At 44.0% G+C, this 22,640-nt stretch overlaps 1 protein-coding gene across 3 annotated transcripts in view; it reads right to left on the minus strand.

Moving 5' to 3' along the window:
- FLI1 (Fli-1 proto-oncogene, ETS transcription factor) overlaps positions 1-17,102 on the minus strand; it is a 75,665-nt gene extending 58,563 nt beyond the window's left edge. For 2 of the 3 annotated variants that reach the window (XM_066607250.1, XM_066607252.1), the window contains exon 1: positions 16,754-17,102. In XM_066607250.1, coding sequence (XP_066463347.1) covers positions 16,754-16,786 — 33 coding nt within the window. In that variant the 5' untranslated portion in view covers positions 16,787-17,102. Of the gene's footprint in view, positions 1-16,309; positions 16,463-16,753 lie in introns of those variants that run through there. The other variant, XM_066607253.1, reaches the window with a different exon arrangement.
- Between the last annotated feature and the right edge of the window lie 5,538 nt (positions 17,103-22,640).

Genomic DNA, 22,640 nt, shown 5'->3' on the forward strand with positions numbered 1-22,640 from the left:
CAGCTGGTTCTCCTGCCACTGCCAAAGCTCATCAATGTCGGGGCTGATGGCAAAGTAGGACGCCTGTATCTGGCGTCTCATTGCCATGACAACTTGTCAGGCCTCCGTGTTTTTTTTGTTTTTTTCACTGGGTCCGATGACGAAAAACAGAGAGAGCTCCCTCCCTCTGTGAAATACCATTTACACGCCGTGATCAAAATAGATTGCGGCATGCAAGCGGTTACCGCCGTCCCTATGATGCACCAAGCTCTCGGCAGATCGATCAAGCTGGGTACGCCACAGCCAATTGGGAGCTGTGGGCGTGACCTGGGCATTACCTGTAGCTCAGCCCGGGCACACCCACACATCCGTTGTCGACATATTACACTTATACCGCAAACGAGTTAGCGGTGACATCACTCTCTCGTTCAAACGAGATTTGGTTTGTCTAAAAGGACCCTTACAATTTTCCTTCCATCTATAGGTTTATATTGCATTACTTTGCTAAGGGTAAAAATCCACATAAGAGCAAAGTTTTGGTGTTCACCAGATATAATTGTTCTGTTAGACCTCAGTGTCTGGCGTGGCTGATAACAGAACAATAGCTTGTGCAGAAGACGATATTGGACCTCAGAAGTTCTGCCAAAATATGAAAATGTTTGCAACAATATGTGTTATTGTGTTACAAGAACTCCCTTTATATATTGGGTCTGCTTATGTTCACATCCAGTGCAGGGCATGCCAATAACCCACAGAGGGGAGGTCTAAGATATTCTTGTAATATCACAACTACTATATAGTTCATTAATGGCCTTATGTCTTCTAAAAGAGAAAACTACAGCCACGCATTACTTAGATCAGTGGTCCCCAACCTTTTTGGCACCAGGGACCGGCTTCAAGCAAGACCATTTTTACAAGGCCCGGCAGGGTTGGGCGGGACATGGGCGGGGTTTTGGTTATAGGGGGCGGGGTTATGAAGGGGGTTGGAGTTTAGTGCATTCTTATTTAGTTATGACATTAGAATGTCCTGGCAGTACACACATAGGGCAGTGTATAATCTCCCCCCCCCCCCAGCACACACATAGGGCAGCATATAATTTATCTCCCCCCCCCCCCAGTAATAGACAGCCCCCATCCCTCAGTAATAGACAGCCCCCACCTCTCAGTAATTAGCAGCCCCCCCCCCAGTAATAAGCAGGTCCCCTCCCAGTAATAAGCAGGTCCCCCCCCCCAGTAATAAGCAGGTCCCCCCCCCCCAGTAATAAGCAGGTCCCCCCCCCAGTAATAGGCAGCGCCCCACCCCCAGTAATAGGCAGCGCCCCCCCCCCCCAGTAATAGGCAGCGCCCCCCCCCCCAAGTAATAGGCACCCCCCCCCCAAGTACTAGGCGGCAGCTCCCCCCCAGTAATAGGCAGCCTCCCCAGTAATAAGCAGCCCCTTCCCCTGTAATAAGTAGCCCCCAGCCCACCCCAGTAATAAGCAGCCCCCCCAGTAAGCAATCCCCCCCCCAGTAATAAGCAGGTCCCCCCCCCAATAACCAGGTCCCCCCCCAGTAATAACCAGCCCCCCCAGTAATAAGCAACCCCATTCCCCTGTAATAAGAACACCCCCCCCCCAGTAATAAGCAGCCCCCCCCAGTAATAAGCAGGTTCCCCCCAGTAATAAGCAGGTCCCCCCAGCCAGTAATAGGCACCCCCCCCCCCCCCAGTAATAGGCAGCCCCTTCCCCTGTAATAAGTAGCCCCCCCCCCAGTAATAAGCAGCCCCCCCAGTAAGCAACCCCTCCAGTAATAAGCAGGTCCCCCCCCCCCAGTAATAGGCAGCCCCCCCGTAATAGGCAGCCCCTTCCCCTGTAATACGTAGCCCCCGCCCCCCAGTAATAACCAGCCCCCCCGTAATAGGCAGCCCCTTCCCCTGTAATACGTAGCCCCCGCCCCCCAGTAATAACCAGCCCCCCAGTAATTGGCAGCCCCTTCCCCTGTAATAAGTAGCCCCCCCCCCCCCCCCCGTAATAGGCAGCCCCCCAACCCATATACTTACCTCCTCCCTGCTGTCGCTCTCTGTCTGCTTGCCCTGACGTCAGCCCGGAACGCTTCCTCCCCGTGTCCTCTCCTGCGGAACTAATGAGCAGGGGACTCGGGGAAGAGTATCCTGGCTGCACAGACGTCAGTGTGGCCGGCATCAGCGCGATTACCAGCGGGGAGCTGCGGCGCCCTCGCTGGTAATCGCTTCGGCCACATAACACAAGGCAGCGGGCTGGATTCGGCCCGCGGGCCTTGTGTTTAGAGTAAAAGTTCCCAGCGGTGCCGCGGACCGGCGCTAACCACCCAACGGCCCGGCCCCGGTCCGCGGACCGGCGGTTGGGGACCCCTGACTTAGATTATCATTAACAGTTCTGTGTACTCTCCATTAGTTTTATCCTCCTCCATCATCCAATACACATCCTACCTCATCATATATCAGATTTCCACGCCTTTCTAAATGCCTCCATAAACTGTCTGTTGTCACAACATATACTAACACTCTTCTGTGCATCCGTAGTGACCAATTAAATCCATTCAATGTGTTACAGAATATACGCAGACAGTACATTTCACAGCTGTCATCTTTGCATTTTCCCACAATTGGCCAAATGGCTTCCTAAATGGAACAACAATGCAAACATTTAATTGGGAAGACCAGATCTAGTCACGTAAATCCCTTTAGGAATTATATAAATAATTGGTTCACATATCCTAATTTAGTGATACAGTTATAGAAGTGGCTTCCTCCCATCCATTGGCGTAACTATAGGGAATGCAGTTGCACCTAGGCCCAGGAGCCTTAGGGGCCCATAAGGCCTCTCTTCTCCATATAGGGAGCCCAGTACTATGAATAAAGCATTATATTTGGGGGCTCTGTTACTGATTTTGCATTGGGGCCCAGGAGCTTCAACTTACACCTCTTGTCACATCCTATAGTTCACTGTGCCTAAATAGTAACATAGCATCAGACAGAACAACTGAACCTTAGTTAGGTGAGCGATATTTTACTTTAATATGACATGTGGGGCACATTTCCATATAATGTACTGATAAACCATACCACAATTTCTGCAGCAGATTATGGCTTCTTTTATGTGGTGTTCTAAGATTCGCACTATTCAGTTTATAGTTAGAGATGAGCGAACATGTCCGTTACGGACACATCCGCACCCGGACACCGGCTTTGCCGAACACTGCAGTGTTCGCGCGTAAAGGTCCGGGTGCCGCCGGGGGGCGGGGAGATGCGCGGCGGCGCGGGCGGCAGTAGCGGGGAACAGGGGGGAGCCCTCTCTCTCTCCCTCTCCCCCCCACTCCCCGCCGCACCCCCCCGCGCTGTCACGGCGGCCCCCGAACTTTTTTCGCCCGAACACTGAAGTGTTCGCAAAGTTCGGTGTTCGGGCGAAAAAGGGGCGGGGCCGAACGTGTTCGCTCATCTCTATTTATAGTGTATTGCTCTACGCATCATTGCTCTTGGCTATGTACTGTAGTTAGGGTATAGACATTGCATAATTGGCCCCATAATGCGTAATCTCAGTGTGATGTGCAGCATAGTACAACATGGGTCACTTTGTAAGACTGAATGATGTTACAGAATTGCGGGAGAACTTTGGTTTTGTGTATAAACTGTTGCCACTATAGGTATTTCTTGGCTTTAGTACAATAGTCAAAAATGTTTTGACTCTTACTATATAATGTATTCAAATGCTTCTATGGATTTAGAAGAAGATTTTTAGAAGATTAATGCTGGCCATATTAATATTGTACAATAATCAGAGGTCTGTGAGAGCAGTCAAGACACTAAAAGGCAGAGGCGTAACTATAGTGGATGCAGAGGATATGGTTGCACCCGGGCCCAGGAGCCTTAGTGGGCCCATAAGGCCTCTCTTCTCCATATAGGGAGCCCAGTACTATGAATAAAGCATTATAGTTGGGGGCCCCGTTCCAGGTTTTGCATTGGGGCCGAGGAGCTTCAAGTTACGTCTCTGCCAAAAGGTACTTGTGATAGATGGCCCCTTGAAGCAGAAATGAGCCAGGCTGTATTTGATCTGACGGACTGTTGCAGTCCTCCTGCAAAATAAGCACAACTAGAAGTCATACCTTCCAAGTGTCCCTCTTTTGCAGCGACTGTCCCTATTTTTGACCCAGGTCCATCTGCCCCTCTTTGAACCTTAAATATCCTTCTTTTTGACCTTAGAAATGGATTTGCATTAATAAACTTACCCAATTGCTCTATGTGGCTCCTCACTGTATCCCACACCCCAATTTGCATTCTTCCATCATATGGTGCAATTTGGATTGGAAAACAATTCTATATTCTGATGACATTTCTGCTGTTATTTATATTAAAAGCATTGAAGTGTATAGATACGGATGGAAAATGGATCTGTCACTCAGTGAACCATAAGAGTTCCTCTTTGACCGTCCAATAAATTGGGAGGTATGGGAGGTGTCTGGCAGCCTCACACTTCTCTAAGGAATTCTGAACACATTTGGCTCACAGAAGACATAAATATTAGAGGAAGAATCAATGGTGTTAATTGTTGGCCAACGATCTGTTAGCAGATAATTATAGAGTGATCCTGGCCAGCAGACATGATAATAAGAATTACCACTGCCTCATAGTTTAGTGTCCTGCATCTTCATCTGACATTTATTGGGATCCTCCGAACCCCTTTGGAATTAACAAAAAGACTTAAAACACTTCTCCCTCACACAAGCGCCTGCTAAATATATGACTTTGTAATGTGCATGGCTCTACTACAGATGTTGGGTGAAAAAAACAGGAAGTGGCTCTGATATTTTTAGAAGAAAAAAAAAGAGAGAGCAGATCGCTTCTGAAACGTTGATGGTGCAGATAGTTATTTTGATACTATAAACCACAACCGTCAGTCTAGAAATTTCGGGACGGTCCAAGGCAGCGGTTACTATCCAGCGCAGGATAACTAATAATTTTGCTGAACGTTTCCAGTCACTGACTCATATTTTGTAAGTTAGATTTGTAGCCCTGCATGAACTTCCCCAAGATCCATAGACTACACAGAAAGAGACAGATAGTATAGACTCCAACTGCACATCAGCCTGACTCATCGAGGGCCTTTGCAGACACGCACATTGCTTCCGTAGCGCGAACCTGTAGAGTTAGGACTGCTTCTTGGAGGATATAAAGTTGTCTGCATTTATAGCATTAAAGGAACAGCAAGAAAAAAAAACAACTGAGGAACTTTGTTATAGATTTAAGCCCCTTTTAACATGGGCCGACTCTTAGGTACCAAAGTGCCGACAGCTGTCCCAGCGATCATCGCTCCTGTGCTTTTACTCAGAAGCGATCATTGCTCATGAAGGGATAGTTCCAGCCCGCCCCCCTACATCCACAGTAAACAGGCCGTCATTCATAGATGAACCACTTCCTATTTACACAGCAGATGCAGCGACAGACCAATAATGATTTTATGGTCTGCATGAAAGATCCAATCAGTGATTTATCGCCAATCGGTCTTTTACTACATGCATTTATACTGCACCATTATCAGGCAAACCATTCGAACTATGGCCTCCTGTCCACGGGAGGATATTTGCTGCAGAATCCGCGGCGGGCGGCGGCACCACGAATCCGCAGCAAAATCACTCATGGCATGCTATGGGAAATCGATTCTTCCTCCACACTTACAGAAACCAATTGAGGTTTCTGCAAGTGGAGGAAAAATTGCAGCATGCTCCATTTTTGCGTGGGTTTCGTATGGACGGCTTCGATTGAAGTCAATGAAAGTTGCCCGATCCGCGGCCCGTCTGCAATGAACATTGCGGACAGGATTGCGGATTCCGCCTCTTCGCCTAGCGATGGCACAGAAAGAAATTTGGAAAAAAGTAGTCTGTACTGCGCATTTGGAACGGCGAGCCGCCGGATCTATCTACAGTATAGAAAAGAAGCCGAAAAAACAGGTACATGCGGATACCGCTGCTGCCAGAGCCGGATTCCGCTGCGGGATTCTGCAAGCGGAATCCAGCTCTGCAGTGTGCAGGAGGCCTAGTAACTTGATAACTGTGCAGTTTCTGCTTTCACACCTTGGTACATGGAGCAAAACTTAGAAAGCAAGAGGGAACATTTCATCAGCATTTCCACACGTTCTAGTTTTATATATAATACCAAGACTAAATTCAGGGCCATGATGTTTTAAGGCAAAGTGCTACATTTAATCGTCTACAAAGGAGCATTACAAAACGAATATCTAACCTACAGACACATACTCAACACAAGACAGAAATATCAGCCAATTGGCAAGAGTCATCTTACCTAGAAAGACCTACTACAACCTCATGATCTCTATGTTTTCAGCGGAAATCAAGTGCTACTGACATCACTCAAGTGTTTTTAAAAAAATCCTGAAATCCTGCAGTTTTCACTTTAGCTTTTGAGCCTCAAAACAGACTGACACTTCCTGTTCTGTAGATATCACTTTTCAGCAGTCATCTCATTATCATCACAGGCAAGAAAGGGTACCACCTCTATTATAAGGCTGGAGGAAGATAAGACCGAATTCATCAATAACGAAAGGCGCTATTACAGCTTACCTCCTCCCTCTCCCTGCATAATAACCTCTGCTCATGTCACAAAGCATGATCACAGCACTCTTCCATAGAAGTGAATGAGTCATCTCCAAACTACAGATTGCTAAAGTGCATATGGCTGCTGTAAAGCATATCTCTGAATGCAGTTAACAGCAGCTCACGCAACATGGTTCCCATAGCCTTGTATAAACAATAGAATAAATCAAATCTAGAATCCTAATATAAATACAGATTAGAAAAAAAAAGAGTGTGTTCCATTATCTGGTTCTGATTAGAAAAAAATACAGTTGATACATTCTCTTTTTGCTGCTTTGCGTAGATCAGAGCATGCTGTGTAGTTTTGTAGTGCAGGTTGGGTTGCTATTGAAGGTTTCAGGTGAGGACTATAGGCTGAAGGCTCCTTTTTACACATATGAAACAAATATCTATTGTCTATGCATTATGTTACAGTTGCAGAATAGTAATTGCATTGACAGCATATTATACAATACAAGTGTTTAGCAGCCTCTGCAAATGCTAATTTCACAATATTTTTTGCCACTTCTAATGGTTGTCACAACTACTTGATGTAAGAAAAGAGCTCCACGAGGAGATCCACTGGAATATGTGGGATTAGCTTGGCGACTTTTATTATTTCACGTCTTAAAGGGTTTGTACCAGAATATGAAGTTATCCCCTATCCACAGTTATAACTTGCTGGTTAGCCGTCCACCAATCTGAAGAACAGGTCTCCTGTGTCCCGCTCTCCTGTCATTGCAGGGGTCGATTCTCCCCCCGGCAGTGACGGCACTATGAATGTAATGCTGGCCGAGCGTGTGCGGTCAGTGCTCCATTCATTTCAATGGGCGTGATGGAAATACCCAAGCGAGTGCACCGCTCGGGTACTCGGCAGTCCCATTAAAAGTGGTGTGCCTGTTGATAGGGGATGACTTGCTATTCTGGTACAACCCCTTTAAGGTCCTGGAGAGTGATAAGTTCAGCTCGACTGGTTTGTTGAATTTGGGCAAAAAGTATGGCTCATTCCGAAATAGATCAACCCGAAACAGAACTTTACCAATATGACTAAAACTGGGAGCCATATACACCCTATACAACACTCTTAGGTCACCTATGAGTTTGTCTAAGTACTTTTGAGCTGTTTTTAAGAAAAACATGATGAAGAAAAAATAAAGAAGAAAAGCAAGAGAAAAAACTGTCTTTTTCCCACTTTTCCTTGCTGTTTTTCCTACTTTTTGTTTCTACTTCTTTTTCCTTCTTCTTTTTAAAAGAAGGAAAAATAAGGAGAAAAAAAGCAGAACGAACTGCTCAATGTTCGTTTTTGCGCCGAACCGAACTTTTAGCAAAGTTCGACCCAAAACAGGGTTCGACTGTTTCAGTTCACTCAACACTGCTCCTGACTATACCCCCATATATTCAATATTGGTTTCTGCTGCTGCAGGGCAATGGAAGAGCCTGTGCCCCATGAAAAATGTATTATCTGTCCCTATTATGAAATCTTCAAACAAAACTTCTTTTTTCTACTCTTTGTCAATTGCCTGTTAGAACTCCTGTAATTGTCACCTTTACAGTTCACTCAATGATCCAGACACTGGCAGTAGCCATAAGTCTTCAAATTAACACAAGATTTGGATTTAGAAGGTGAAAATCCAGTAAAAGCAACTGGAATAGAGCAATATTTCTAACTGTACCTATAGCACCATTAACCACTGCTCAGTCTATCAGCCCTGCCATACACATGAACAGTCCCTATTGGAAGTATTCTTTTCAAATACCAGCTGCTTTAGGGTTAAAGACCTTTAAAAAATGGGCATGAAAACGCCTCTCTGCACCTCATTCCATAGCAGTCACCACTCGGAAACCTTGCTCCTTATTGTTCACAATTGTGTGATCGGGCTAATATGGGATGGGACATAGGAAAAGAAGGTCAAATGTTCCCTTTTGTTCTGTCAGAGGAAGTAGATCAGGAAGAGCTGGATGTGTCTCACGGAAGTCTCGCTGCTGCTGATAAAGGAACCCAGCTGAGGCGGCTTGGGTTGGAGTTAGAAGACTATCAAATGCTAAAAGAACAAACAATATTAAAATAAATGTGATTTCGACGTGGCATTAACTCTTCAGCTCCCAATACATGCCCTATAGTCACAAGCTACACTTCTATATGGCATGCGCAACATGTATAGATCACGTAATAAACTTCACCTCCAGCTCGTTCTACCTGATAAACCTTGCTGCAGAGAATACTCCATAAGTTCCAGAATCAGACAAACTGTTTCACAGGAATGTTAAGAGCCAGGGTGCGCCCCAGTTCTGGTATTAAAGATATTTTATACCCAGCCATCCTCTGACATGGAAAAACAGCAAAAAACTCAACAGTTTACACCCACATCGAATCTAAGAAATAAAACAGAACACTATACAGCCAGAGAACAACATGCAAGAGTAATTACAGAAACCTTAGTTTCGTTGATAAGCTTCCTCTATCATAAGGTAGACACTTTATATCGTGTCCTAGTGTGGCCATACACAGCAGATGAAATGCTGGGGAACAGGCGTTCAACAGAAGGCTATCTATGCTGATCCCATGTAAATTCTGCACTTTACTCCAAAGGCACAATGACTATTCTGCAGATTATTGTGTTCAGATCAAGCTTGTGGTCATACATTGCGTATGTGCAGCGTTTTACGTTTTGTACGCAACGTTGCTAAGAGGCAATAGAGGGAAAGCTAAAAAAGAAGAAGAAACCAGGAAGCCAGTGCATGACGGCGTGCGTGAGATACGTTGCATGCATAGGCATAGGCGATCATAAACGCCTTGATACGCAGCTCTACACGCTGGTAAAACTGTGATTTTTTTTTTATACAGTGTTTTACCATACGGTTGTATGAGCCCGGCCTAGCTTGTTGACTGTTAATACACTACAAGTTCTTGTGTCGTTTTACTGTTTATTCTATCTGGCTCTGTGATCTCATAGAAGTCCTATGGGGGCATACAATTCATACAATCGGTTCTGTGTCAGAAGCTTCTGAAATATTCTCATTCACTGCAAGAAAGATTCCTGCAGTGTATTTTACACAGCCACCTACAGATTTTCACTTTCACCCTGCCCATAACATTAAATATACCTAAATTTTCAGATGACTTTACAGAATAAGCTGTTTTATAAGCAATGACATAATATCTGGCCATTAGATGACTTGTATCCTAAATTTGCCCAATGTTTCCCCTCTACAGGGCTTGTATCTGGTTCTCTGCTATCTCAGAGCTGGTGGAAGGAGACTGTTGTTATACTGTTTTCTATATACTGGGGCACGGTGAAATGCAGATTCTGCTCTCTGTACAACTCGTATAACAGAGTCATGTAGAAAACTGTACAGCAGCACTGAGCAGTGGAGATGTAACCAACAGGAAATCACTAACAATTAGCACTAAGCAGGTTTGTGTGTTCGCTGCTTCATTCCTTCCTCCTCTCCCATCCACTCTGCTCTTATAGACTTCAGTGAGCAGGAAGACTCATCCCCCTCCTTCACTTCCTGTTCTGCTGTATTGCCATTTCTTGTTACAAAGATAACATCACATGTCAATGAACAGTAGATAGCAGGTTAGGTGGCCTTTCCATGACAAAAGTGTAATTTTTGGTAAACTAAGTACATTTCAGTTTTGCTAATTATCACATTGGCTATCAAATAAGCACAAGTTGTTTGAAAAGTTAGTGACCATTTTAAGTAAAGTAACACCCCCCAACCAAAAATGAATCTCCCTGTCCATAATATGAACCTGTGAATCAAGTCTTTTCAGTCATAGGTTCATAATCCTAGAGCTAATATGTAGACCCCAAGGAAATCTTCTATTTTGACATACTAAGTCAAAAGGTAGTAATTATAATACATTAATGACTCCCAGGAAGATAAGGGGATTTATATTGGTCACTGTAATTTATAGTCTTTCACTGAAACATTACTACACAATTTGGAAATGCCGCTTGTCTATTCAGCCGGTAATTGGTAAACTTTAGCCATTAAATTCTGAGTTGAGAGAATTTGTTTGGGATCAAGGCCGGGTTCACACAAGTGTATTTGGAAGAGTGCAGGCTGCGAGATATATGCGCGTGGCACGCAGTTAGCACGCAATCACATTGCGTATTGGCTGCGTACCGCTCATGCCATGTACTACCTTGGTCTGCATCACTTCTTATAGCTAGGCATTGAGTATATTGACTAAATATCTATAAGCTATTTCTATATGTCTGCTCCCTAATCTATCGATTAAACATTAATTGGTAGACAGATCTCCCAGTGGATGAACATTCTGTGCATAGACAAGTATGCTCAGATCTGATGAGCAACACTTGGCAAATAGCACCATTATGCAACAGTAGCAGTTGGTGCCTGTGTTACCCAAAAAAATGTTTGTATTGTGTTAATGGAGTTTTCGGGGCAAAAACTATTGAGGACCTATCCTCAGGATAGGTCCCCAATAGTTAATCGCTAAGGACCCATGGCGATGAGCGGATCACCCGACCTGCTGTCAGTACAGGAAGCCGTATGTCTTCATAGAGGACAGGAGTGGAATTGCCCTAGCTGGCTTCATATCCATTGAAATCAATGGCAGCTGAAGCGACTATTACACTTCTGCATCTGACCCCGGTGTTAATACCCCAGTGCTTTTAATAGTGCATGATAGTTGGGAGCCCTGATGTTGATTTTGTATCTTGGGTAAGCAGCTTCAGGGGAATCTCACCATCTTTTTGCTACCCTCTGAGAGGCACACTGATTACAGAGATATGTCTTCTGTATGTGTATTTTATTAGTAGTAGCCCCACATAAACTACCGTAGTAGCACTCGATATTCATAATCTCCAATAAGCTCTGCCCTCCAGCCACTGATTGCCAGTATAGAAGCAGGCGTAGCTAAACCACAAGGGTGGGCAATGCTGATGGAGATCATGAATATCGAAGACTAGTTCTCTATGTGTGACTTTAATAAAATTCAAGTTTCTCCCAAACTACTGCATGTATACATACAGCAGACATATCACTGTAGGCAGCTATCCTGTCCTACCTTTTGCTGCCTTCAGCCAGGGCAGCAAAAAGATAGTGACTGATTCCCTTTTAGCTTTCAGCTTTGTCAGGCCTACTTCTATGTTGCTAACAAAGCAGGGTCTAACACTTCATTGTTCATATCAGAAAAGGTTTATGTAATAATTCCAGCATGCTGGAATATTAAGATCTTCTGGTCAGCAGTAGAGCTTGATATATACTGATGTGTGACCTGCCAATGTTCTCATACTCTTTGCATATTGGTTTTCACTGTAGTATTCTTAGTACTATAGGCTTGTCCTCAGAACAGCTGCTGTAAATAATGCAACTCTCTGAGTATGATTGTGCTCAGATCACTGAAGATCCCTTCAGTTATGTGACTGGTGGGGATCCTGAGCGGCAGACCTTCATCGATCAGATATTGATGATCTATCCTATGAGGATAAGGCATCAATTTTTAAAGTCTGGATAACCCTTTTAAAGGGGTTTTTTGGGCTATTTCTATTGATGACCTATCCTCGGGATAGGCCATCAACAGTTTATGGCCTATCTTGACCAGGTTCCCCGGCTCAGGACCCTGGCCAATCTGCTGTTCGGGTGCAGGCTGTCAGCACCAAAGGACAGTCGATGTGTGTAGTGGCCAGCACTGGTAATTGCAGGCGCAATTCTCATTAATTTGCATCCTGCAATTACTAATGCCGGCCAGTAAACATGGTTGGAGCTATCTGCTGCCACTACATACACTGTGCTTTGGCAACGACAGTGAGTGCCCAAACAGCTAATCGGCAGGGATTCCAAGTGGTGGAGTCAAATCGATCAACTATTGATGACCTATCCTGAGGATGGGTTGTCAATAGAAACCGCCTGGAAAACCTGTGTTAGCTTTGTTTTCTCTCCAGTTGCTGCTACTGGTGCCAAGCTCCGGTTGGCCTCCTCTCTCTGTAGCTACGGTATATCTCTTGAAAGGATGATGAGGATGAGCATGTGCTTTTTCTTCTGGAGGTGGATAAGGTTCTTGGAAAAAAACATCTACTTATGTCTTCTCACACATGGCCACCAATTTATGTAGGGAGGAATTGGGGTCATTGCATGGGTCCAAGAACCATCATCTATAAAGCTGTAGATTTCCATCTCATTTGTAGAAAACTTCAAACTCCATGGGTGAGATGACCATCAGCCCTTGTAGCATCTGCAGATTTTTTTGAGTTTTCACAGGTAATCTTCAGCAAAATCCTCAACATTGGGATTTGATTCCTTCCTACAGTACTCAAGGGGGAAATCTTTCCATGACAGAAATTGACTGCTGCAGATTTAAAAATCTGCAGCAGTCAATTTCCATCTGGAAAAATTCTTCAGCATGTGGATGAGATTTGTTCAAATCTCATCCATGTGGCCCATCCTGTAATCTCTTGTGGATTTCCCAGATGCAAATCTGCAGCACATTTATCCCATGTGCATTTATCCCAAGTGGGTTTCATGCAAATAACCATTACAAGAATGATATAAAACGCTACCCGTTTGCATAAAGCCATCGCAAAGCTACATGTGTGCAAATTGATAGACTGGAGTCAAGTTCTACGAGCAGGGGTTTAAGAATACACCTCACTGCCATCAGTCTCTGGAGTTCAATAACATGGTCAATGTCAGGTGAACAGTCATTCATTGACTTTCCCCCTATCTGCCCATTCCTAATGCTATTTCTACATGTTCTTCGTTTTTCTCCATACCTATCTTCTCTATACATGTCAACTGCCTGAGGAATTTTTATTCTAACTCCACAAACTATGCCTCACCCCTCCCCTGCAATTTAAAAGCACCCCAGATGGCGTGTACCCTGCATGCCCTCATGGTACGAAGATGTGCTGTATGACACTCAAGCAATTCTTTAAGGCTTCTAGCAGCTGACTAAAGATGGCCATGCAACTAAACATTCGTCGAAAGGCATTTTGAACAGACATGTATATGCTCGGCTTGCTTGTGTTTTGAATGGAGAGAATGGAGTAAACCACTGCCAAACAACTCTGGTGGCGACTTACTTCCCCTGAGAACAAAAGAATTGGGCATGTTGGGTTTCAGTGGCCAGGTGATAGTTGGGAGGCCTCCATATACTTTAGATAGTTGTCCGGTCCTGCTAGCTGTTTGGACAACATTCATGTGTATGGTCACGGAAGCACTACTGAAGAAGATGAGTCAACTATGTGCTAATGTATTTCGTTTTTATCATGGGCTTTATCGTTGCTGATTACAAAACACACATTCTGCACTGTTCCTAAAACTTTCTAAAGAAATGCATAACACAGAATGCTGCCTCTCCCCCCTTGCTACTTCTCCCCTCCCATCACACATCTGCCTGCTTTCTAACAGAAAACATCACTTTGTCATTCACATATCTGCAGTTACTGATCTAATCAAACATTTCACTTGGTGCAGTTTGTTACTTCTTAACTGTATTTTCCATCAGGTCAGCAGATTTCAATGTACAAGAAAATCCACAGATCAAACATGTTCTCCACCCGAGATGAGCCCGATTCTCAGCAGCTCAGTCTGTGGGCACAAGCCGTTCAGATGCAGATACCCTGTAACCATTTCCTTGCCATAACAAACAGAACTAGAAACCCTGAAATAAGTACAATGACCTCAACAGACCTGACACCTGCTCACTCTTACTTTAATCTCGCGGTGCTTACAAAATTACTATGGAAGAAAAAGAAATAACATCTGGTTTCTGCATGACTTAAAATACATCCACAGTGTGCACATATGAGGCCAATGCATGTCCATGCAGGGCCATGTATGATATTCTGTCATATAGGATGTATATTATATAAACATGGTCAGGGCCATTGCATGCTTCTGTTTAGTATTTATAAAGCGATGGTAAATATTTCTTTGTGTTCATGAGACCTCTGTTATTGTATGCATTACACGGTTACGCTCAGGATGAAGCAATAGTGAGTCCCTCACACACACCCACTGTGGGCATGCTGCCATGTGTTACACTGTCAGCTTCCTCTGTTGCTCGCCTCAAAGAAACAGACAGTGCTTGATACTATATGTCAGTTCTAGGGTTACTGCTGCTTGGACTCCAGCCTAATCCCTGAAACACTGAACTGTGAAAAGAAACCAATACTCTGCACTAGGCCCTGTATCTTATACCCAGAATTCTGCCCTCTCTGCTCATTTTCCCCAGCGATCTGTCTACTATGTCCTAGTGCTATACTTCTTCTGTTCACTATATTCAGTATAGTATCCACTCTGCTAGGCCAGTGCTTTGCACTTATGGCAGCTAAAGCGCACATTCCACCATTTCTGTTAGCTATGCCCTCTATCTCTCCTCTATTCACTATAGTCAGTGTTCTGCCCTTTATACTGGCAATGCCCAGTGCTCCCTGTATCTCTTTGTAAGCAGTGGCCAGTGTTCTGCTTTGTCTTCTAACTAGAATTCTCTCTATGCACCTCAATGCCAGGACTAATATTTTCCTCCACTTCTAAACCAAGTCTGCACTCTGTACCTTTCTGCCTACTCTGCCAGTTTCATTCTGTCTGTGGTGTCTCAGCTCTACTACTTCTTTCTTTTAGAGCTGAAGACCAGTAACTGCGCATCGCCTTTTACAAACCTAAATAGAGTCATTTCAAGAAGAGGTGGTACTGTCATTAAAACAAATGGAAGAGGGAATGATTATTTTGTGGCTCACAGCAGCAAGACCTTTAGGGTACGTTCACGCATGGCTGATTTGATGCAGGTTTTGTTGCAGATCTGCAGCAGATTTCGTGCTTTCAATTTGAATCCAACTGAAAGGGTTAAATCTGCTGTGGATCTGCAAATAAATCAACAGCACGTGTGAAAGTGACAGGTAAGATTAGATAAGTAAAATACAGTTCACATGATGAGGTGGGAGCTTTCCCCACCATTATATATATATATATATATATATATATATATATATATATATATATATATATATATATATATGTATGTGTGTGTGTGTGTGTGTGTGTGTGTGTATATATATATATATATATGTGTGTGTGTGTGTATGTATATGTGTATATGTGTGTATATATATATATATATATATATATATATATATATATATATATATATATATATATATATATATATATATATATATATATATATATATCCATACAGAATAATCTGCTGCTCTGTACTGTATATGAAGGTGGTCAATGGGTGGTGTTATAAATCTATTATGTAATCCTTATTCTCTCCACTGTATGTAACCTATGGTCAGATTACCCCCATGTAGAAATATAGAAGACATCTGATAACCTATATATTGTATATAGGGGAGATGATAGTCTATGTAAACAGTGGAGAGACTATAAAACACATAGGAGATGTAAGATCTGATAAAACCTTAGGTAAGAGGGCTGGTGGTAACCTATATACAAGGACAGAGCCGGAGTCGCGGCTGTGTATGGAGTATCGCCCACACAGTGCCCAGGTTGCACAAGACTGCGGCTGTCTATCTTCTGGAGCCAAGGTCCAAGAAAAGGAAGGGGCAAGAGATTTAACTTTGTTAATGGGACAACGGGGGCATCTTCGTCCCTATTCTGGGGGGAGGGGGTGGTGGGAGCAGGCAGCGAAAGGGGTGCAAGGATAGTTTAGCTCGGGAGGAGAAGATAGTAAGAGTGTCAGTGATGGGGCATCCCAGCGCCGATCACCCCGAGCCAGTCTTCTTACCTTGATGGTCCCGTCCATGGGCAGCTGAATAGAGAAGAGGTCAGTGATGTCCCACACATTGACCCGGTTATAGGCACCTCAGCCCCGCTGTCTCCTCTGCCCCTGCCCGTCTGTCTCTGCCTCCCCTGACACTCTTCACCGGATGAAAGCTTTTTTGGTCATTTTGGGAAGTGAAGTCACTGCCTGCACATCTACATCATATACAGACAGGATACATGCGCCCGGAGATAAGGCCACTCACATCAGCAGCAGTAGCATTGTCCCTGCTGCCCCTTCCTGGAGACCCCCCCAACTCTATAACTACAGGGAAACTTCTGTGACTCACTCCTGCAGCACAGTATATGGCTGCTGCCTGTGCTCGCAGCGCTGTGTGGCTCCCTGATGCAGGGTGTATACTGGGCAACTTACATTGCAGCCATCATTAAGTTACTATTTCTCACCGACCTTTCTGTGCTCCACCAGTTTCTTGAGATGCATTATATCTGCCACAGTTCAGTGTAATAATCCACAATGTTAGATCCAGCAGCAAGGATTAGGGTAGGACCAAGGTTCTCCAAGGACAGGTACAAGGGAATAAGGTGAGGGTCCTCCAGGATCAGGGGATAAGGCAAAGGTCCTCCAGGATCAGGGGGACAAGGTGAGGGTCCTCCAGGATCAGGAGGAGAAGGTGAGGGTCCCAGGATCAGGGGACAAGGTGAGGGTCCTCCAGGATCAGGGGATCAAGTATCCATGTGTCAGAGTTTCTGGGCCACTCTCACCTTGCTTCTCTCTCTTCTGCCTCTGCCTGAAATTAACCTCATCAATTCTAGTGCAATTTCTAGCGCAGCTGCGGGGCAGGGGTTGCGGGGGCTCTGGTCGCTGTAGGTAAGGGAGGGAGGGTCTGCCTCTATCCATGTAGACTGAAGGAGGAGGAGGGTGATGGAAAGGGGACTCTCAGCCCCCTCCTTCTGTCTGCTCCACAATCCAGGGGTCTGCATCCAGGTCCCCAGAGTCCGCCACATCTGGATGCTGCTTGCGGGGTCATTTCTCCCCTTGCCTGGGGCCACTAGAGCATCAACGCTGTAGAATCAAAGCCCATTAACCCTTTAGCAGTATGTGAGGCGCTGAAATAAAAGTCAGGTTTCTTATTCATCCAGTTTCTTAATCAGGGCTGAAGTTGGTTTCTTATGCAGTGTTTTTTGTTATTCACAAAGAATTTAATTTAGTTTTTTTACTAGTTGAGGACTATTCTAAGGACCGTTTTACATGGAACAATTACGTTCAACTAATGATCGTTGAATCATGTGAAAGTGAAGAATAATCTTTCAGCGTAAATATGGCCAACCATTAAACAACAATTTGCTTATTGTTTGTCCACTTTATTAATTTGGCAGTCATTCCATGTAAAAGACATTTGTTCACTCATTCGCAGACCATTCCCAGGCATTTCCAGTCTTCCCTAACTGAACAAGGATGGACTAAATGAGCAATGGCGAAAAAAATGACAAAAAAATCTCTGCGTGTAAATGGACATCATTTGAAAGCAAACAACTCGCTCATCGTTCACTCGTTCCAACGATTATTTGCTCATTGTAAAAGAACCCTAAATAATACAATACATTGCAATGACGTGCTCTAAGGTGAACACAGATAGTAACAGCCTGAAAACAGGAAGAACTTGCGTAAATATTGGCATCAAAGTGGGCATTTAGGAGTGTGTTTTTAAAGGGCTGAAAGAATTTGGGCCAGTGATCGCACACTGTCATTGTGGGTGATGCTGTGCATCAAATAGAGTTGAGTTCACCTTGGTCTCAAGTATTTCTGGGCATAAAAGCTGACATCAGAATGGTTCGAGGGCCCCTTTACTAATTTGAATAACATATTTTCAAAGGTTTAAAGGAGTTTGGGCCATTGATTTCACACTACCATCATACAGAGAGTGAAGCCCCACATCAAAACCAATTGAGTTCAGGCCAGCCTAAAGCGGTTCTGGGCATAAAAGCTGGCAATCAAAGTGGACAGATGCTACTTTTCACTGATTTAAATAACTGTGGCTTTCAAAAGGTTAAATTAGTTTCCACTGATCTCACACAGCGAACCCTTTGAAAACAACACTATGATGCCAGCGGTTATACCTAGAACCGCTCTGGGCCAGACTTCAAGCTTTGTATTTGATGCGGGCCATTACCTTTCATATGTTGGCAGTGTGAGATCACTGGCCCAAATTCATATAACCCTTGAAAAACAACAATTTCTTATACAAATCAGTGAAATGTGGCTTTCTGCCAACTTCGATGCTAGCTGTTATGCCCAGAATCACTTTGGGCCAGCCCAGACATAACTGAATTTGAAGAAGGGCATCCTTCTCTGTGTGCTTGCTGTTGGATATCAGTGGCCCAAACTCATTTATCCCTCGAAAAATACCAGCTATGCATTCCATTCAGTAGAAAGTGGCCTACCTGCCTATTTTCATGCCAGGTTTTATGCCCAGAACCACTTTGGGTCAGACTGAACTCAATTGTATTTGATGCAGGGCATCATCGTCTGTATGATGATCAGTAGCCCAAACTCATTTAACTCTTTGAAAACACCAGTGACTTATTCAAATATGTAAAAGGTGTCCACATGGAAAACTGATGGCAGCTTTTATGCCCCAAACCAGTTTGGGTCAGGCTGAACTCCAAAGTATTTGATGTACATCAGTAGCCCAAGCTCATTTAACCCTTTCTTTTTTTGAGCCGATAGTGTTTTATTGAATTTTTGACAATATTTTAATACAGAAAACAAATCAAATTTTCGGTATATGCATATAAAATAATAATTAGAGATGAGCGAGCGTACTCGCTAAGGCAAACTACACGAGCGAGTAGTGCCTTATGTGAGTACCTGCCCGCTCATCTCAAAAGATTCGGTTGCCGGCAGGGGAGAGCAGGGAGGAACAGGGGGGAGATCTCTCTCTCACTCTCTCTCCCCTTCCCCCCCCCCCCCCCCCACTCCACCCTGCTCAATCTCGCAACTCACCGCTCTCCCCCGCTGGCAACCGAATCTTTTGAGACGAGTGGGCAGGTACTCGCATAAGGCACTACTTGCTCGAGTAGTTGGCCTTAGCAAGTACGCTCGCTCATCTCTAATAATAATATAACCCTTTCGATCACACTCCTGAGTGCCCACTTTGATGCCCAGTTTTGCACCAGTTTTTTTCTCTTTAGACTGTTTTCAACTGCATTCCCCTCAGGGCACCTCACTGCAATTAAATGTATTACTAAGATAAATTTTCCTCATTAATGAACTACCGTGTTTCCCCGAAAATAAGACAGTGTCTTATATTAATTTTTGTTCAAAAAGCTTTAACTTTTTTACATGTATAGCTGCCTGGACACTATTTAAATTGACTTTTTAAATTAACTGTTAGCAGGGCTTAATTTTGGAGTAGGGCTTATATTTCAAGCATCCTCAAAAAGCCTGAAAAATCATTTTGCATCCTCAAAAATTCTGGAAAATGATGCTATGTCTTATTTTCAGGGAAACAGGGTAGTAAAAAAAATAAAATACATTTTTTTTTGTAATTAAGAAACTGCTCAATAAGAAACCTTAGCATTATGGAAATACTACAAGTGTCAGCCTGATTGCACATTATATGCAAGAGCTCATTGCACTATGTTAGCTTGCTGCAGTCATAATAGGTCTAATATGTGAATAACTGGAGCTGATGGGAGGCTGCTCTGGGGGAAAATGGATTCATAAAAGAAATTACCACTGACTATAAATGCTGAGGTCCCACATGCTGCGGAGGCTCCCTCCAGAATGAATATACAGTATGTATATAAATTGGACACAATATGGAACCTTGCACCATTGAACATTTCTCCTTTTGTATTGGTCTTATACACTATTGATGGTGATTTAGTATGACATATACAATTTTACTGTAAGGCTGATTCTTCTTTAATGAACCGGGTAGCTGAAGATGAACACAACTATAAATCACTGGAAGGAACTGAAAATAGTAACTATAAATGGTGGATGATATAAAATGATCCCTACTTGATTGCTCAGTGCAGTAGTGACAGGAGGTTTTTCCTCTATTTCTTGGCTCAGGTCTGCGGATCTGTCCCACCCCGTATAGCCTGAGAGATGAGGAAGGAGTAAACCTTTTATCACTCAGTAGAAGTTGCATCCCATGTCTAGGCTCTTGCACCCACAAATGTCACGGTCCTGCTACCCTAATAATGAGGCCTCCTCTAATGGACGCATTACCGCCCCCCACGTGCAGATATTTGGCCTCTTGCTTGGGGCTGCAATTAATCTGAGATTTATTTTTACTGAAAATAGTGAAATGTCCCTGGAGCTCACAAGCAGCGCAGCTCATGGGTCACTGATGCGCCTCAATGGATGCTGTGAAGTCATTGCTGCTGGTCTGCTTTCAATTTACCCCAGAATTCCTGCTCCCTACCAGACTTGGGCTGATACATGGGTTATTAACTCTTCAATAACGGCTGTAGAAACCCTGTGAATGAAGTCAGTATTGAATTAGGTCTGCTCTATAGTACATGGAGCTAATAATGGATGAGGCATCATACTGTAATATTCATCCAGGGCCTTGTGTCAGGTTTACACCCTGTTCTCTCTTCTGAGTTTTGGCAAAATGTTTCCTTTTTCCAGCTACTGCAATCCAAATTCCTTCTCTGGCTACAGCCGCAGTCTAAGCTCTCAGTCACTGCTGTCATTTAGAAGAGATTGGTGTAACATCCCAGCAGAGGAAATCCCAGTAATCAGCACTATAATCATTGCAAAACCTCCATACGTTACATCCTTTAAGGGACCTTTTACATGGGCAGAATCAGACTGCAGAACGCTCCATATAGCGCAGCACATTCCACCCCGAAACCTGCATGGCTTAATTCTCCTGTCAATTCCACATCAAAATCCGCAATGAGATTTGGTGTGAAATTCACAGCGGCAGATTTGGTGCATGAATTCCTGTCTGGGAAGCAGATGACAGATAATCCTGATGAGAAGACAATTTTTAGGTCAGGTTTTCATAAATGATTATTTTGTATCTATACATTAGACACCAATAGCATTAATGTGTATAATAGGATCATTGTCCTAAAAGTTGTCCAATTACTTGTAGTAAATGTACACAATTTTATCTAATCCTCTTCCCTGATTCATCAGTGTATTTTTTCTTAGAACTAACTATTGATACTATCAGTATCATCTTCATCAGTATAAATATTATTGCCTGCAATAGATACATTGTATCTGATGTAATGGATACAGTTTATCTTCCTTCTCTGACTCCTGTAGTTTGGAGGTTGCCAGTATAGACCCCTCCTGTGTGTAGAGCCGGCTCTGGGCTGGGTAATAACCTATATATGAATGCTTGTCTTTGTACCGGGCACAGGGTTAAGATTGTATGAAAATAATGAAACAAGGAGCCGTTCACATGGAGAACACATCACCCTCATCCTTGTACCAGGGGCAGCCCTTGTATAGACAGCAGGGTCTTGGGAAGCAGCTCCTGTATGGGGACTACAGGGTCCTTGTATAGAGAATCACTCATGTACTATAGTTCCTTGTACACTATTTTGGATTCTTAAAGCAACCATCCATGCCTGGACAAACAAAGATGGCCAAACTGCTTCTCTGACTAGCTGATGCACATTATGCACTGCTATGCTTTAGTACAGTACATGTGGCTCCTACTGGCCAGTATTGCTCAGATGGGCAGCACTGGTCAATCAAAGCAGGTGTAGTGTCTTAAACTAATTAGAGATGAGCGAACCTACTTGTTTTGAGTAATTACTCGATCGAGCACCGCGATTTTCGAGTACTTCCGTAATCGGATGAAGAGATTCGGGGGGCGCCGGGGGGCGGGGGAAGGCGTGGCGGAGCGGAAGGGGGGGGCTCTCTCTCTCTCTACCTCTCCCCTCCACTCCCCGCTGCAACCCCCCACTCACCCACGGCACCCCCCGAATCTTTTCGCCCGAGTACGGAAATACTCGAAAATCGCGGCGCTCGGGCGAAAAAGGAGCGTGGCCGAGTACGCTCGCTCATCTCTAATACTAATACATAGTGTGCATCAGGTAGTCAGAAAAGCTGGTACAGCCACCTTTGTCCAGGTCTGGAGGGTTACTTTAATGATGCAGCTTTAGCACCTGATGATTACCATGTGGTTGATAGGAACAACAGGCAGCAAAATGAATTACGCCAATTATCAAATAGGACCTACAAGCAGTACTGCCATGTCTGTATTAGTAACTATTTATATTCACCATGAACTAACAGTTCTAGAGACCCATTTCTTATTAATTTACTGTATGCACCATTCCTCTGTTATTCCTCCTGA

This window comes from Eleutherodactylus coqui, chromosome 6 (assembly GCF_035609145.1).
Source record: "Eleutherodactylus coqui strain aEleCoq1 chromosome 6, aEleCoq1.hap1, whole genome shotgun sequence".
In the NCBI taxonomy this organism is placed as follows: Eukaryota; Metazoa; Chordata; class Amphibia; order Anura; family Eleutherodactylidae; genus Eleutherodactylus; species Eleutherodactylus coqui.